This window comes from Dama dama, chromosome 18 (assembly GCF_033118175.1).
Source record: "Dama dama isolate Ldn47 chromosome 18, ASM3311817v1, whole genome shotgun sequence".
In the NCBI taxonomy this organism is placed as follows: Eukaryota; Metazoa; Chordata; class Mammalia; order Artiodactyla; family Cervidae; genus Dama; species Dama dama.
The window spans coordinates 67,779,290-67,798,271 of NC_083698.1; the positions used below are offsets into that span (position 1 = coordinate 67,779,290).

Here is an 18,982-nt window from a genome sequence, read left to right on the forward strand (position 1 = left end):
TCTTAGACATAATAATCCCACTTCTTTATGTCCTTAGAAAATAATCAGATATAATCAAATATCTAAGAATATGTACATTAACTAACTTTTTTTGCACCATAACAAAACATTGAAACAAATCTAGAAGTCCAACAATAGATGGATGATTCAAAAAATTATGGCTTATACATAGCATGGAATTGTTTTACATTCATTAAAATTGTTTTAGAAGAATTCTGGGTAGCATAGAAAAATATTTATTTTAACTGATTAAGCAAAGCATTAAACTCTACAAACATTGTGAACTGTATGGAGAAAACAATAAATGAAAATACTCCAATATAAATGACTACTATTTCTAGGTGGTGGGATAATGGATGACTTTTATTTCCTTTATAATTTTCCTGTAATATGCACAATTGTTTTATCAGAATTTGCAATGATCTTTTAAAAGATTTTAATAAATTCTTATCAGAACATGAAGTGCTTTTAAACGGTTTAAGGAGATTAGAAATAACCTACTCTGGGCATAGCAGTCTAGTTTCCAGTATTATCCTCAGGGTATATAAACTCTGAAGAACTAGCTTTTGAGCATGAAGATCTCCCTATGAAGAAAGTCCATGAGTTTTAGTGTTTATAATTTTGGGTGCTCCATTCAGCTACTCAAGATTCTTTATATTGTCTGACTTTTAGTCATAATCTGGATAATTGAGGTTAACAGTATCGCATACTTGCTCGGTAAGGTGGATTTCTTTTTCCTTTTCAGTAGTAAAATAAAATGAAAATCCTCATAAGGCAACCAGGCTGATTTCCCTTTCAGGGCCAGTGATCGATAGTGGGGGGGAAGCCAAGTCCAAAAGAAGGACGTGCCTGCCAGCGCCGTGCCCCAAGTCTAGTAACGTCAGCTTGTGGAACATCCTGAGAAACAACATCGGGAAGGACCTGTCTAAGGTGGCCATGCCGGTGGAGCTCAATGAGCCCCTCAACACACTGCAGAGGCTCTGCGAGGAGCTAGAATACAGTGAGCTCCTGGACAAGGCCGCCCAGCTGCCCAGCGCCCTGGAGAGGATGGTGAGCACGCACCCTGCCCCCTCACCGCCCGCCTTCGCAGCTGAGCTGCGGGCACCTGGGCTCCTGTCCTCCGCTTTCCACCTGGATTGCCCATCAGAGAGGCTCATGTCCTGGCCACCTCCGCGTCCCCTCTGCCTGGCTGCTTTCAGTCACCTGGTCAGGAATGGCCACTGAGGGCGGCTTCCCTGTAACAGCTGCTGCCTGAGGGTAGTTCTGCTCTGTGGTTTTGGGCTTCCTCTTTCTCCAGAACCTTCCATGTGATTGTTCTGATATTGCCTGGCTGGAAAACATGTCTTGAGGGCTGTCTGAATGTTTATTTTTACTACTCTGAGTGGGGAGAATTTAATTTTTTGAGCTCTTTTTTGTTTTTTCCAGGGTAAATTTCCCATGAGAAGGTTTTGGTTTATTTTTGAAATTGTCCCATCAGCCCCTGAATTTTTAGAAAATATCATACAGTCACAGAAGAGGTTTTCACATCAGGAAGATTCTTCTCCCCCTGCCACTATTTTTAAATCAATTTTTATCAGTGTAGTTGATTCCCCTTCCCCACTTCTTCTTTTATAGAATAAGTTAAAGAATAAAAATCATCCTAGAAAAATTAATCTTCTGTTCTCTACTTAGTATCAGTTCTAATCAAGTAATGGGGCTTCCAATAAAGGGGCCTCCAAGAATTTCTCATCCTTCCCCTGTCTTGTGGGGACAGAGGACAGGGGTACCTTGGTGATAAGACTGTGGCCAATTCAACCCTTTCTGTGACTGTGGCTATTTGCTCTTCAAAACTGAGTGCCTCTTCCTCTTTTTGCCTTCTGGTATGTTACCTGCTCAACAGAAAGCTCATTGTGTGGGATGCTGGCACATCAATGTCCTCCCCCACATTCAGCATCTCTGTCCTGGGCATTTGCTGATTGGCTGAATCAGAGGGCTCACCTCCAGCCCCAGGGACCCAGCCAGACATCACCCTCTCACTGGTGGAGGATGCCTTTGTTTTCTAAATTGTGCACATTCTGCAGTTTAAACTCTCGTTAAAACTTCAATTTCTTCAGTAATTTGAGGATTAAGGGGAAGTCTTAACTCCTGGTTGAAAGAGACTTCCCATCTCATCCCATACTATCTCCAGGGACTTCTCCCATCAAAGAGATTTTCTTTCTTGATGCTAATGATAATAGGAGTAGGAGAGAAAAACAAGCTGTTTATTTTCTGTCTTCTTTGTTACTCTTCCCCCAGAGAATTTCTATTAACAAAGGGAGGTAAATAGCTTCCAAGGAAAGTGTTCAAAGTTATCATTCCTGGACAGTGCTTTTCTTTAAAGAGCATGATTGACTTTGAAGATGAAAGCATTTTTAAAGGTGTTTAATTTTTGTAGCAATTTAGAGACCCTTAGGATGTCAGCTGATTGATTGGAGCCATTTGACCTTGAGAAGAAGTTTGAGGAAAGGCACTGATACATTAAGAAAGGAAAGTTCAGAAAAGCATTAAGGAAGAACCTAGCCGGTGTAATAGGTTTGCTGCTCCAAATATGAGGGTCGACTGTACCCCTGCAGAGATTCTGTCTCATGTTGCCAGCCCACAAGGAAGATGCTTTGTTTTGCCTGCTCCCTCCCTTACTCCTCCGCCTGCATCATGAATGATTCCAGGTTCTTTTCAACATGTGTTATATTAAATTGTGAAGGTGATTCAGGGTTGACTCAACATTCCATATAGACGTGTGACCTTGCTGCTAATCAGAAAACAGACATCTGAGGAAGCAGAGAGAGGAACAGATACCCAGGTTTCAAGAACACTCTGAACTGAGCACAAGTTGATTTTAATAAGCTCTCCAGCTACTTTAGAGTGTTCTATACACTCTAGTGTGAGGTGGTAAGGTGGGTCCAGCTTGTGAAAGGCATTGAAAATTATGTGACTAGTGAACATTTATGAAAGGTACCCAGCTTTTTTCCCCAATATAAGAAACTTTATGAAATAAGCAGATAAGAGGAAACATTGAGATTATTACTCAGTATTAGAAAGGAAAATTTGCTATTGCTACTTAGGTTTAATTTTTTTGCCCGCCTCCCTCTCAAAAGACCAAAAGAATACAGACACACCTCAGAGATATTGTGTATTTGGTTCCAGACTGCTTCAATAAAGCAAGTATTACAATAAAGTGAGTTGCATGAGTTTTTTGGTTTCCCAGTGTATATAAAACTTACGTTTACACTATACTTAGTCTATTAAGTATGCAATAACTTTGTATCTAAAAAGCAATATATATACCTTAATTTTTAACATCAAGTGAAAGTCGCTCAGTCATGTCCAACTTTTTGCAACCCAATGGACTATACAGTCCATGGAATTCTCCAGGCCAGAATACTGGAGTGAGTAGCCTATCCCTTCTCCAGGAGATCTTTCCGACCCAGGAATCAAACCGGGGTCTCCTGCACTTCAGGCAAATTCTTAACCCATGCAGGAGACCCCAGTTTGATTCCTAGGTTGGGAAGATCCTTTGGAGAAGGGATAGGCTACCCATTCCAGTGTTCTTGGACTTCCCTTGTGGCTCAGCTGGTAAAGAATCTGCCTGCAGTGTGGGAGATCCTGGTTCGATCCCTGGGTTGGGAAGATCCCTTGGAGAAGGAAAAGGCTACCTACTCCAGTATTCTAGCCTGGAGAATTCCATGGACTGTATTGTCCATGAGGTCGCAAAGAGTCAGACACAAATGAGCGACTTTCACTCACATACCTTAATTTTGAAAATGCTTCACTGCTAAAGAAAAACTTTGAAATATCGTGAGAATTGCCAAAATGTGGCACAAAGGCAGGAAGTGAGCAAATGCTGTTGAAAAAATGGCAGCAACAGACTTACTTGCTGCAAAGTTGCCATAAACCTTAATTTATAAACATCGCAGTTTCTGCAAAGCACTATAAAGCACAATGAAATGAGGTGGGCCTGTACTGTGGCTCTTCAGTGCCCTGAAAGGCAAGCTGTGCAAAACACTGAGACCCTCACAGCCAGGGCCAATAAGATTTTTCTCATTTCATATTCACCTATAATTTTCCTTTAAAATTTTTTTTTTTTTTTTTTTTTTTTTTTACCATGCCATGTGGCATTTAGGATCTTAGTTCCCCCAACCAGGGATTGAACCCATGACCCATGCATTGGAAGCATGGAGTCTTATCCAGTGGACCACCAGGGAAGTCCTTTCTTTTGCTTTTTTGAGTTCTCATTCTTCCTCCAAGAAAAACAAAACTTCTTGAAAGCTACTGTGTTCTGTCCTATGACTCATTACCCAGGCTCAGGAAATGACTCGCACAGATTTTTTTTTGGTCAGATGAGTTTTTTTGGTTTCTACAATACCACGTTGCGAATGGTTAAACTTAGGATGCTTATTCTTAAAAAAATTTTTACGTTGGAGTATAGTTGATTAACAGTGTTTTGTTAGTCTCAGGTGTACCCTAAAGTGACTCACTTATACACGTAATATATGTATTGATTCTTTTTCAAGTTCTTTTCCCATTTAGGTTATTACAGAGTATTGAGCAGATTTCCCTGTGACTTACTCCTGTGTCTTGAGGGAAGTTTGGCTTCTTTAATGCTGTTTGTCCCTCTCCTCCTCCAGAACCTTAGCACAACATCAGGATTGTCAGATAGTGGCAGATTTATAGGAACTGACTCACCATCTTGAAAGCCTCTATCCACATGCAGGCATCAAACCAAATGGACAATCTGATTCATTTGTCTCTGGGGCCAAAATGAACACTATTTAAACCCACAACTTGAAACCAAAGTCTGTTTGGGTGTCATTAAACCAGGGACAAATCATTGCCTTTTTGAAATAAACAAGAAAGAGAAAAAGAGAAGCTATATTTTATTCATGTCTTTGTGAAAATAAGTTTCTTTGTGATGGAGGAATAACCAGGTTCTTCCCCTTTTCCTAGGTGTACGTGGCAGCCTTTGCCGTGTCCGCATATGCGTCTAGCTACTTCCGTGCTGGGAGTAAGCCTTTTAATCCAGTCCTTGGAGAAACATATGAGTGTATTCGTGAGGACAAGGGCTTCCGGTTTTTTTCAGAACAGGTAGGTATACACCCTTTTTTTTGTTTGTTGGGAGAAGTTGCTCATGTCTCCCATTAAGCGGGCTTTTGAAATATTTATTTCCCACCTGTCACTGGCTTCCCAGTAACAGATAATTACAGTGCTTCTACACATAAAGAGAGAGATCGGTTTCCTTCCACTGAAACCTTGCCACCACCCATGGGCTTAAGCCAGGCTAGCCAGGCTGGGGCTCACTTGGCTGTGTGCATCTCTACAGTTCTTTCTGTTTAAACTTGTAGCAGAGAGGAATTTTTAAAGCACAAAGCATTTGCCCAAACTGCAAGTTAAGAGATTTAAAGTGTGCAGCCTAGCTTGTTGGCATCACCATTCTAAAATAGGAGCACTGCCATCAGAAGCAGGAGCACCAAATAAATGCATTATTCTTGGTTTTGATTTAAGAGAAATCATTCATTCGTATATTTATTCATTCCATCCATAAATACTTCTCGAGATTATACCACATGCCTAGCATTGTTTTAGGTGCTGGGGTACTGTACTGGGTGATGGGCCAGAGGCAGACAAGAATGCCTGTCCCTCAGCTAATAGATGGACAAGCCTTATGCTCACACAAGCCTGAGTTCCCTGAGGTTCCACAGGACCCTTCCCACCTGTGTTAGCAGGGGGGTAATACTCAAGAAATGAATCTCCGGACTCAGCCAGCCTAGATTCCAATCTCAGCTTTCTCTCTCACTAGGTTTGCAACCGAGGGCAAGTTCCTTAAGCTCTCTGTACTTCAGTTTCCTCTGTAAAGTGGTGATGAGGATAATAGTGCAGACTCAGATGGTTTTGCAATGATCAAATGAGTTATTCTCTACAAAGCTCTTAGAGCACTTATCCTTGAAGTAGCAAGTGTTACGTGAGGGTTTGCTGTCCTTATTGACCTATAACAGCATAACTTGCAGTAGTAGAATGTTGGGGACATCCACAATATCTGTCAATAAGGAATTGTTTGACTGAAATAGAGTGTAACTTGACTGAAAATAAAGACCACGTCTCTCCCATCTCGTTAAGGCAGCAGCTCAACGTGTCTATCCCTAAATGTTAGCCTGGGAACATGAAACATCATTGATTCCCTCCCAGTTCTTAGAAAACTGAGGATAAAAGGATGAGTTGCTAAAACTTGATTTTCCTCCTATTATCTTGGTGCCTTCTTTATAAGTGGACTGGTATTATGGGAGTGAGAAGGGGAGGGTGGTATGACTGAGAGTGAGACTGAGTGTGACTGAGAGTCTTATGAAGATGGTGATGGCCTTAACTGTGAATTATGAGCAGCATTCTCTGAAACTCAAATGAAAATGATTAGACAACAATCCCAAAGCACATTGTCAATTTTTTCTGGTTAACAGTTAAAACAAGAAATTAAACACTGATATTCAAAAAGTAGGGGTTTAAATCAGTAGTTAAAGGGTAAGATAATGTGATTCAAATTCAACTGGGTTATTTAAACACTAAACCTAAAATGGAATGTGAATACATGAAAATATAATTTGGTTACCATGGTATTCTATGCACTCATGTGAAAAAACAAAGGCCAAAAATAGCTCCAGACGACAGCAGACAATCAGGATGGGATGAATAGGTAGAAGAAAAGAGTAGTAACATGCACTTGTGTAAAACTGAGCTTCAATTCCACGAGCCTCTGATGGGGCAGGGCTGATTTGGGATCTGTGGCTCCCCTGTGGAGGCAGGGAGAAAGAAAAGGGAGCCCCTGGACGTGTGTGCACAGAGATGGAAAGAGTTACGTAACTTAGTCTTTAGTTCCATGAAATGGATCCCAAGGAAATAAATAAGAAAGAGATCTGGTCATTGTTAGTAGCATAGGGCGTGCTGGGTGTAATATGGACTGTTTTCATTCTAACCCCACCACTGTGTGGCCTTGTATGAGCTACTTAAACTTTCTAAACCTCAGTTATTTATCTGTAAAATAGGGATGATCATGCAGAAAGGATAAGTAAAATAACACACTGATATGTGAAGCACATTCAGTACCTGATTATTGCTCTTATACTGAGAGGCAACTTTTAAAATGCTTTTTAATACCCAGTGTTTATGAACAGTTAGAAGAGTGTTGAAAAAATATATCCTATATCTACTCTACTGATTCAAATGGTTCGAAAGTGGCATAATGTCACTGCTCTGACAGAGCAGTGTCTCTGACAGAAAGTCATCCAGGAGGCTGCCGGGAGTCCTCACAGCTGGCTTCACTGTGGGAATACCACCATCCTGATCATGAGGGAGCCACTTCATCTGTCTGGAATTTAGCCTTATGGCATAGATAGTTGAGTCTTTTAATACATCTGAGTATGAATGAGTCTCTCAGGGACAGAATCACACTAGCTAAGTTTATGAGAGTCTAGTCTATAAATCAGAATACTACCCTATGCCTTTAGAATATAAAATAGACTTGCCATGGGGACCAGATGGCTTTGGTCAGCCTGACCAGGGATGTTTTCCCATAGACAGATTTCTTAAGGAAGACAAAATGTGGTCATCACATAAGTGTACAGTGAGATGGAGAGGTAACTGATTAATTCAATGTGCCAGGCTGTCTGCTGCCCCAGGAGTGGAAAGGGTTTTGACCAGCGTCCTCCTTGCCCAGCCAGCAGGCAATACATCAGTTCAGCCTTCTCTACACCCTCTCTTGGCCTTGTTGGTTATATTGACCAGCCTACTTGTTGTGCATGAAGGCTTTCTAATTTAACACATCTAAAGAGAGTGCCTGAGCATTTATTCTGTCTTATAGAATGGTACCTGCCAGTCTGGCTCCTCTGCTTCTAGCCCAGAAGACGTTCTGTTATGGAGACAACATGACTCCACCCTTATCTATATGTGTAGGTGATGGACTGCAGCTTTCAGAGTTTGGGGGCTTCTTTGCTTTCTTATACTTCTCTACAGTGAGTAGAGGTGCTGAATGACTGATGTAATAAACTGAACAGAACCCCTGAATTAATATTTTGGGGTGGAATGCTAGTCTAAGGAGGACACTGATGGAGATATCTCCAGGGGAAAGGACCTAGAACAAAACAGATCACTCGGCTTTTCTACTGAGTTTTCTAGACAACAGGATTGGGTGATTTGGAAAGTGATTTTTATCCATTTGCTCCAAGCCCTGGGATTTCATTTGCTTGTGGTTTTGGTGGGGATGGGGAAATGTTTGGAGTTGTCAGTAGCTAAGGAAGTTTAAGTAACTGCTACTTCACAGAGTTCAGCTACATGGAAGCTTGCCCTCTTTATATTGCCTCTCACGTAAAAGGCCCAAAAATGCAATATCAAAATGACTCATGCAGTCAGAGAGGAGAGAAAGCACTTGCTGTTCAAATTTTCCTCCTAACAATTAACTAGTATGGTGCTTGCAAGGTGATTTATGCTTTTCAAACTTGATCAGGATCTTGTTTGATCTTCACAATAACCTTTTGTGGCCAGTGAGGCAAGGATCAATTACAGATGAGAAAACCAAGGCTAGCCCATCAGTGCCTTTTAGTGGTCCTCAGCTGACACCCTTTGTTTCTATTCCAGCATCCTGTCTCCCTTACCTTTTTTGGTATGTCTTGTGTAAGCTTAGTTACCATGCTCAGAGCTGCCAGAGTCATCAGCTGCCCATGTGAAAACAGCCTTTTGTACTCTGTTCAGACTATGGGATTTTGCCTGTCATTGTCAAGTAAACCTTTCATCCTGCAAACTCACATAGGAATGTGTTCTTAACTCTCATTGCGGGCTGGGCAGTGGCCTTTGTGAACAAGGAACATTCAGGAATCAGTCATAAACATTCCCGTCACATGTGCTAACCTCCGACTGTACCATCTTCTCAGGGGAGGGGTTTCCTTTCTGCCAAGAAATCTGATTCAGCCTTGGTTTTCTAAATAAGCCCAGAGAAGGGAGACCAGAAGGAAAGGACTTCCTTTCCCTTCTCAGGGACCAGGGGTCCGGCCAGCAGGTTCTTCCTCATTGGTTCTCGGGCAGCCTGGGTGGAGTTTCATCAGGGACTAGACTGGTCAGAAAAGTCATTTCAGTTCACTTTGCTTCTTTTTTCTGTACCTTTGGGAACAGTTTGGTGTCCATAAAGGATATGCAGTTAAGCTATTGTCTGAACGTGGCTTTTCCTGGTTACCAGGAACTTCAGCTGTCAGATCATTGTTCAAGTCTTTTTCAGCATTTACCCATCCAGCCATGACTGTTGACTTTTTGATTGAAAAGCGGAGCAGAGTTATTGAAAGTTACTAAACTGTAAGAGATTCAAACGGAGTCTTTTTTCCTTTGCTTCACAGACACAGCTCTTCTTCTTTTTCTATTACTCGTCAGATTCTGAAAAAACATTCTTGGCTGGACTTTAAAAATACCATACCTATCACTTCCCACTGTGCACACTCACATCACCCATCTGAGTGGTTCTTTTATCTACTCATAGGCAGGGTTATTTACTTCTGATTAAAATAGCATCTTATTTAAAGTCATTATCAGGGCAAATTCAAAGCTGTTCAAGTAAAACAAGCAATAAATCAACTGTAAGGTGACCAAACCAGTGCTTCTGCATTTCTAGGTTATTACTTACTGTATTTTTTTTTTTTTAAGAAACTGTGTGTTTTTCAAATAAGTACTTAACTCTGAACTCAGGGGAAGAGAAAATAATTGGCAACTGTTCCCTGCCCCCCAAATCAGACCAGTATTCTTGGCCTCCTCCTTAGATGCTTTCTCTTATAATCCACATCCTGTTCATCAGCAAATCCCAGGGGCTTCCTTCCAAAGCCATTTTCACTGCCACCCCACTGGAGCTAGTCACCAAGCCCAAGCCATTGGCATCAATGACTGGGCTTGTTGCAATAGACTCATTATCTGGTCCCTTGTTCCCACAGCAATTCTGCACTCAGCAACCAGAGTGATGTCTCTAATGACTTCTGCAGTCACTTGGAATCAAACCCCAAGTTCTGGCTGCGGCCCACAGAGCCTTCTAAGATGACACCCCCAGATATCATGCCTCTTCCCACTTTGACTCATTCAGCTTCAGCCACACTGACCTTTTTGCTCCTCCTAAAACATTCTGAGCATCTGTCAACCCTGCACAGTGGCTACGTCATCTGACCTGGACATACTTCCCCTGGCTATCTATGTGATTGGCTGTCTTCTCTTAGCCTCAGAGATTTCCATCACAGAGTCCTGCCCCAGCCACCCTGTCCAGGATGACATTCCCACTCACCATCTCCCATTTTCATCCTTGCTTTATTCTCCTTCCCATGTCACCACTGGCAAATTATATGCTTATATCTGTCCACCCGTTACATTTCTGCACTAAAACGTAAATTCCAGGAGGGTAAAGATTTTTGTTTCTTTTGTTTCCCATTGTATCCTCAGTGACTAAGATAGTGCCTGATACATCACAGACAATCAGGAAATGTTTGATGAATGCCTTGGCCCCTCCCTGGGTGATTTTTGACTGGTCACTTGTTCTCTTTTCCACAAGCATCCCTTTGTGGTGGGAGACGCGTCCAGACTAGGAGGACTCTATAGTTAACGGCTCTGGACAGCTGCAAGACTGATGTATTTAAGGTTTTATTTTTCTCAGTCTGAAGAAGAAAAACCTACATAATACACAAATATTGAAATACTCATATTCTTGTCTCCTTACCACGCATCTCTTATAAAGTGCATTCTGAAAGCATAAATCAAAAATCACCAGGACAGGGTGAAGAAAGACCTCAGCTAAATCACAAGAATTCTTAACTGCCAGGGAAACTCATTGACTTTGAGATTGTAGAAAGAAAGATACATATAAATACTTGCATGATAAACCATATATACTAATTTCCTGAATGTTTGGTCCTTACCAGTAAAAAAATTGCTCCTATTTGATCGAGGGGGAGAGGAAATGATGGAGAGAGAGCCCAAAGTGGGTTTAGCCAGCAGGTTAACAGTGTTCACTTTGAGTCTAAATCAGTTCAGACTCAAACTCAAAATCTAATCCCTTTTGGTGCCTGGGTTAAGATGTAATAAAAAGAGAAACTCAACTAAATCCTGTACTAGCAAAGACAGGGTAGATGGTGCCCATTATTCTTTACTCCAGTAGATGTTAGAGAGATTACCATCAATAAAAATTAAATGATTAACTGGGAATTACCCCCTTTTCATGGGTTTTTTAATTAATCAAAGCCTTAATAGAATCTTTTCCAATTGCCTGGCATCCACTGCTGCCTCTGATACAGAGATTCAAAGAAAACAGATGTTAGAATGATAGTATCTTGAAGCCAGAGGGATTCTCAGACCTCATTTTACAAAGAAGTAAACAAGACTCAGAGGGATTGGAAAGGTCAAACTCAGAAGGTTCATTTTCTAAATATCCATGAGATGGGAACAGTGTGCCGAGGCTTTGGGCAGGAGCCAGGGCCCAGCGTCGAGAGCAGCCATCAAGGAGCAGCTAGGGCATCGCAGGCAACAGTGCTGGATTCGAAGGCAGAAGACCTGAATTTAGAGTGCTGCCCTCCTCAGTGATTAACTGGGCAGGCTCTTGACTAGGGGAAAAAACCCTGTTTCCTAATTCATAAGATAAGGGTAATGAAGACACAAGGTTACCATGAGAGCTAAGTGGAAATACCACTCATGACAAAAAATTTAAATTTAATCTCTGCTGATTCTGTACTAGCAGATGATCCTGGTACTTTCCATGGGCTATCTTTTTTCAGTTTGCAGAGTCAGTGGTGGTAGTCCTGTTTTACAGATGAGGTAATGGGGGCCCAGAAGGTTTAAAAACACCCTCAGGGTCACACAGCCAGTAGATGATATTGATGATCTTGCACAGTTAGCTTCTAGATCTGGGGGACTCCAGGAGCAGTCTCTCATCCCCTGACACTCACACAGCACGTGGCAGAGGCTTCAGATACGTTTCATGAATAAATATCTGTGGGAAGGAAACATATCAAACAAAAATAAGGTACCAATTTAGTTTCCCTGGAAAGCTTTGTAAACTTCTTAAAAGTCATGTACATCAAATAAATCACTCCCAAAGGTGTTTTTAAGCCAGAAAGAAAGAAACCAAATCATTGATATGTCAGTGTCGGGATTTATGCATTCAGAAAACATCCCTTCAACTCCATCTAAAGGCACTTTGCTAAGCAGTGATTCACTAATCTGACACAACTGTTTTAAAAAGGTCAAATTTGCATTTTATGGGACATATGTATACTTTATGATATGATAGGGTTTCTTTTATAATTCATGTGGATAGTATATTTATATCCTTGTTTCATGGGATTTTAAATTATTACAGAAGAGTTTCTAGTTTTTATGAATTGTATTTTGCTTTGATGCTTATACTTGCCAGACTTGTAAAATGCCAAACTCTTGACCAAGGCTGTGATCTTCACATTTTTTACTGCATTATTTCTGTGGGAATGACTTATGATCTGCTTTGTAATAATCTACTTAATCTACTTAAAATCTGCCTATGTTATGGGGCAGGGGGCTATTCCATAGCTCCTGTCCCCTCCACTGGGGAGTGGATGAGGCAAGTGGAGTGAAAAAGTGGGGGGTCAGTATTGTCTTGCCCTAGTTTAGTTTTATATGATGTTGTTGTTTAGTTGCTACATCATGTCCTACTCTTTGCACCCCTGTGGACTATAGCCTGCTAGGCTCCTCTCTCTGTCCATGGGGTTCCCCAGGCAAGAATACTGGAGTGGGTTGCCATGCCCTCCTCCAGGGGAATCTTCCCAGTCCAGGGACAGAACCTGCGTCTCCTGCACTGGTGAGCAAATTCTTTACCACTGAGCCACCAGGGAAGCCCTCTTCTGTATGATCCCAAGGTTTAAAAAGTAACTCCACTGTTCTCCTAATGGGGAAAGAAGAGAAGACAAGGATTTAGCAGTTTGTGTGATATAATGTATCTTTAGGGGGTTGGGTTGAAAGAAAAGACAGTGAAGAAAAACATTTTAGGAGTTAGGTTTCTTAGTCAGTGTTTGAGATGAAATGCACATAATCATGGAGAGGAGCTCACATTCTCAAGAGGTCAGTGAGAATTAAAACCCTCTGAGGGACCGCAAATGTGCACCTCCCACCTCACAGTGGATCTGGGGTTTATATGTTCATTGAGACCTGAAAGATAGCTGCGCTGTTGACATCTTTGTCCCTGCTTTTCTTCAAGCCAAGTGGACACCATTGCACTCCCGTCCTGTCCCGGCTGTTCACCGGAAGAGGGCCACAGAAGAGGTTCTCAAACATGTTCCCCTCTGCAGTCCAGGGTTCAGAGCAAGGCCAGTGGTTATGGATTGGTCACCCCAACTTCCCGCCACACCTGTTCACCTCAAGCAGGCCTCTGAGTATTCTGAGTTCTTGATATGTTTGAAAACAGGGTGTGTCTACTTAAAGGACTTTTTTTTTTTTTGGAAACTTTGAAAGCCACCTGCAAACTAAAAATGCTGGGTTTTACTTCCACTCCTCTCGGTGTGTTTGGGCAGTGTTGTTATTAGATAATCTTTCTGGTTTCGGTTTTCTCATGTGTAAATGTCCTAAATGTAAGATAATGTTTGCTAAGAACCAGCTATGTCATAGAAATTTCTGGAAACATCACTAGCAGCGTTACTCTTTTATTGTAGCTACTTAGTTGCTAAGTTGTGTCCAACTCTGCAATCCCAAGCAATCATGCCAGGCTTATTACTCATTTACTAGTACTGCATGATAGTACCATCACGATAGCAGCGCTTGCACTGCTCCTGTGCCTTGAGTCTTACTGAGAGAATGAAGAAATCTAACTGAGGGGCCATTTTCTCTTTAGCTTCTTCATTAGTGAGTAAAACAGAAGTTAATGACCCCAGTGACAAAAGGCAGGGAAATGATCTATAGTCCCTGTTACAGAGGGCTCTCTCTTCTGTAATGTAATTGCATATTTACTCAAGATATTTTTATGAACAAAAAATGAACAAAAACTTTTTCTCAGCAGTTGATTGGTCTTCTTGTCAGTGATCTAAAAAGTAGCTGGACATTGTGATGCAGAGTTTTCAAAAAGATACCTTGCACCGTTGACCCACTGAGTGGGCTCAGCAGATTAAAATCTGCTGAACCAAAATAAAATAAAATAAAATCTGCTGAACCAAAGAGTTTTTTTGTGTTCCTTAGAAATACTTAACATTTAAAATATGTACTATTTGACATCTTAATTAAAACATTTGCAGGTACTTTCAGAATAGCATTGATTTTGACCTTGGAAGCTAATGTCAGGTTAGCTGATTAGTAATTGGGCAGCCCTGTGTCTCTGCCTTTATTTTCACATCTTTCAAAACATATTTCCACTCTCATCACTCACCACTTGGCTGCTTTTCCCCCAGGTTTCCGGAGGCTTCCATTCACAGGCTTTTTCCTGACAAGACAGAGCTGTGTCAGGAGCTCCCTCTTGAGGACAGTCTTGTTGAAAGGAAACTTAACAAGCTTCCATTCAGTTAGACACTGCAGTTGTGTTACATCTCAATGCAAGGGAGAAAGAAAGGATTTTGCGAGACACAAAAGTTAATTTTTTGTTTTTTTTCACCTTTGTTTCCATCAGGTCAGCCACCATCCTCCTATCTCTGCATGTCACGCTGAGTCTGCAAATTTTGTTTTCTGGCAAGGTAATGTGCCTCTATCATTTTGTGTAACACTATCATTTCCTGTAAATGCTCATTAAGTGGGCCCTGAACTTGGATCTTGCTGGAACAATCTGTACCATTTGATGTTCTTGCCTCTCATCACTGAACAATAACTGCCATTTGTTGACTTCATAATTAAAGTTTCCGGAGAATAATTTGATTGTCTCCTTCTTTAAAAATTCTGTCTTTGTCTGGCCCTTCACCATTGTGTTTATTCCTGTAACTTTTCCCTGTATCGTATACTACATCCATTTGAAATGCCTCGTGTATTTCAAGAGACATTAAATATTTACAGTTACTAGACTCTAGACTGCAGAGAGTTCTTTTGCTTTTGAAAACTTTAAATTTTATTTCTGAAATTTTACACTGCCAATTTTTTTTTCAGTTTGGGGGTAGTTATTCCTCTGTTCAGTTTATTATGTTTTTAATTTGGGGAGGGATGGTTGCTCTGAAGACAAAATATTGCCGCTAATATTTCCTAAATGGATTAATTAATTTTGTTAACTTATTTATTCCATAGTCAGAGTGTGCTATAAAAAGAAAATTTGAGCATCCCAGTGTTTTGAACCACGAGCACATGTCAGTTTTTTAAAAGATTATTCTAACTGGTTAACACCTGATTTGCCACATGGCCTTTTTTTTTTTTTTTAATGTATCTATAAAATTTAAAAGATAAGAGTATTTTGTGGAAAATTTCCCTCCCCTATCCCAGTTCCCAACCATCCAGTTTCTCTCTCTGGAGGCAGTATTGCTAGTTTAGATTACAAGTACCATGGTTTCCTTTTTGAATCTTTGCTACTAAAATTTAGAATTGAAGCTTGACTGGAGACTTCTTTTTCATTAAAATACTTTGGGAAAAGTTTCCCATAATGTCTCTGGCCTCCAGGTTGCAGTGTCATTGACCTTGTAAGGACTTTATTGTTATTATTACTTTAATTATATGTTATTTAATGGGAGGGGTCTTCTTCAGGCACTTTCTGTGTGCTCCTTACATCAATCACAGTTTCTCTTCAGCTCCTTTCGCTTCTTCCTCATCAGCTTCTTCCTGGGCAATTCCACCTCTCCATAAGTCCATGACTGCCAAATCTTGTTTATTAAAAAAAAAAAATCCATTTTGACATTTTTCTACCTCTTAATTAGATTGTTTAGATCATTTACATTTACTATGATTATTGACATGTGCGTGTGTGCGTGCATGCCAGGTCACTTCAGTCGTGTCTGGCTCTTTGTGACCCCATGGACTATAACCCACTAGGCTCTTCTGTCCGTGGGATTGTCCAGGCAAGAATACTGGAGTGGTTTGCCATGCCCTCCTCCAGGGGATCTTGTGATTATCGACATAGTTGGGTTTAGATCTGGTCTCTTGTTTGTTTTCTGCCTGTTGCACCATTTTTTTGTTCCCTCCTTTCTCTCTCTCTCTTTTTTTTACTTTCTTTTGTATTGTTATATGTGATTCCATTGTATATTTTTTGTTGCTTTATTAGCTATATGTCTTTGTTCCATTTTTTTAGTTGTTGCTTTAGGATTCATATATCTTTAACATATCACAGTCTCTTTTCAGGTGTTAATTTGCCGCTTAACCTATAGCAAAAGAAACTTTAAAAAATGTCCTTCTATTCCCCCTTCCCCAACCTTTCCTATTGTGGACAAGCATCTTACGTATATATGTTATAAACCCTGTCATACATTATTACTACTTTGCTTTAAACAACCAATTATCTTTTGGGGGGTAACAACTTGCTGAGATATATACTGTACAACTCACCTAATTAAAGGTACAAATCAGTGGTTTTTAGTATGTTCACATAGTTGCCCAATCATCACTACAGGAACTTTGGAACATTTTCATCACTCCAAAAAGAAACTTCTTCAGCCAGTACCCACCTTTTAATGGCTCCCCACCACCACACCCTCCTGCCCCTGTCCCCCTACCTTCCAATTTCTGTCAACCTCTTCCATCCTGATTCAACCACTGATCTTTCTGTCCCTATAGGTATGCCTGTTCTGGACACGTCATATAGATAGAATCCTGCAGTATGTGCTCGGGGCCTCCCTGGTCCCAGCCCATCTCTCTCCTAGACCAGGCCTTGCCCCGCTGCTGGCCTCCATGCATTCACCTTTGCTCCCCTGTGGTCTGTGTATTGTGGTCTGGCTCCCCTGGCAGTCAGAGGGGTCATCCATCTCTGCTCTTCTTTTTCTATTCCCTGTCTCCCTGATGGCACCACCGCTCATGCATGCTATAGAAATCTGAAATCATCCACAAATTCTCCCTGTCTGTCACAGCCTGCAGGGAATAATGTCACCAAGTTCTATTTTTGTTTCCTTAATGGTTCTGGGACCACTCCCTTCCACTGCCTCCACTACCACTGTCCTGGTTCACTTCATCCTCATTGATCCTTTGAGCAAATACAGATCACCCGCTTCTCATCTCACCTGCTTTTGTTCCATTTTCCACATTGCTGCCAATTATCTTGGCAAAGTTTGTATCTAATCACATCAATTCTCTGTCTGAACAAACACCTTGTTTCCCCCAGTGCACCCAAATCAGCGATTTAAGAAGCCAAGCTTTATCAAGCCTGCTGTTTTTTGTACTCAAGCTGTATTTCTACTCTTCTCTCTAAACAACCTGAGACCCACAGAACAGAACCACACCCTGTTCTCTCACATCTCTCATGTCTTCTGCCTTAAACGGCCTTTTCTCTGCCAGGTGAACTCCTATCTATTCTTCCAAACCACAGTTTAAGTTGCCCTTTCAGGGCCTTAAGAGGCCCGACAAGCCTCTTCTCCAAGCATGGTGGTCATTCCTTCTTCTCTGGTTCCATTTCACTTTATTTCAACATATTCAGTGATAGCCCCTCATGGGGGCCTTACTTCTTTTCACCTCTGTATGCCTTTCATACTGGGAGTTCTTCCAGGGGGTGGGGTGGGGGGTGATACTTTGTAGTTTTAGTTTCTCTAATTCTGTTCCAGGTACTCATTTGCTATTTATATTGAATAATGATAAATTTTATTATGAAGAGATTATCCTATATTGTGATTAATCATTTATCCAGCCTAAGAAACCTTTGATCTACCTAGCTCTCCTGCTAAATATGTAATATTCAGTATTATTTCATTTCAGATGTGAGATGGAAAAACAAATTCTGGGGCAAATCCATGGAAATCGTTCCCATTGGCACAACCCATGTGACTCTGCCAGTGTAAGTTCTCCTTCTCTGATTAGGAACTTTATAGAATTTAGGGTCAGGGTTTGGAAACAGGATGCCCATTATCCCCCGTGGTGCTGAGTGTGTGGGTTTTTCTTTTAATATATTTGACAGTAGCTTCAAATTTTCCTCATTTTGACAATCTCACATTTTTATTCTCTCTAATGGAAATACTTCCTGGACACCAAAGTTCCCTGAATAGAGTTTTTAAAAATTTCATTTCTACTTTCTAACGCAATTAGGAATGATAATTTTTCTTTAACATTGTTGTTCTGCCTCACTGTCAAAAATGTTTTTGAAGAAAGCCATGACTTTGATCTTTCAGGGATTGTTGATACTTATTCATAAAGCAAAGTGGTAATGGTTATGGTCTCTGGAGCTGGAACTCATATGCTCACATTGCTACTTACTAATTGCAAATCCTTGGGCAGGTACTTAACCTTTCTGATCACCAGTTCCCTCATCTGTGAAATAGGGATAATAAACCATCTACTTCATAAGACTGTTGTGATGATTAAACAGATATGGAAAGCACTTGAAATAACACTTAAAATAGTCACATGATTCATGTCAATGTATGGCAAAAACCACCACAATATTCTAAAGTAATTAGCCTCCAATTAAAATAATTAAAAAAAGATAATACTCGGCACATAGTTATGTGCCATGAAGGGTTTGGTTTGGTCTTAATACCATTATCCTCATAATTATTATTTCATTCTGTAAGTCATACGTGGAATACTTTCTCACTGTAAAAGATTTAAGATATTTGTATCTTAAGATTTATATATAAAATATATATGTATGTGTGTGTACAGGCACACCTCAGAGACATTGCAGATTTGGTTTTAGACCACTGCAATAAAGTAAATATTACAATATGAATTTTTTTGGCTTCCCATTGCTTATGAAAGTTACATATTATATATACTTCAGAGACATGAAGTGAGGAAATGCTGTTGGAAAAATGCTGTTAATAGACTTGCTCTACACAGAATTGCCCCCAAACCTTCAACCTGTAAAAACTACAATAGATCAAAGTCTTCCTGTATACAT

The 18,982-nt window shown here is 40.7% G+C and overlaps 1 protein-coding gene across 3 annotated transcripts in view; it reads left to right on the forward strand.

Moving 5' to 3' along the window:
- OSBPL3 (oxysterol binding protein like 3) overlaps positions 1–18,982 on the forward strand; it is a 196,018-nt gene that overhangs the window by 157,025 nt on the left and 20,011 nt on the right. For all 3 annotated transcript variants that reach the window (XM_061165506.1, XM_061165504.1, XM_061165507.1), the window contains 4 exons: positions 800–1,050; positions 4,963–5,100; positions 14,639–14,702; positions 17,842–17,920. In XM_061165506.1, coding sequence (XP_061021489.1) covers positions 800–1,050; positions 4,963–5,100; positions 14,639–14,702; positions 17,842–17,920 — 532 coding nt within the window. The remainder of the gene's footprint in view (positions 1–799; positions 1,051–4,962; positions 5,101–14,638; positions 14,703–17,841; positions 17,921–18,982) is intronic.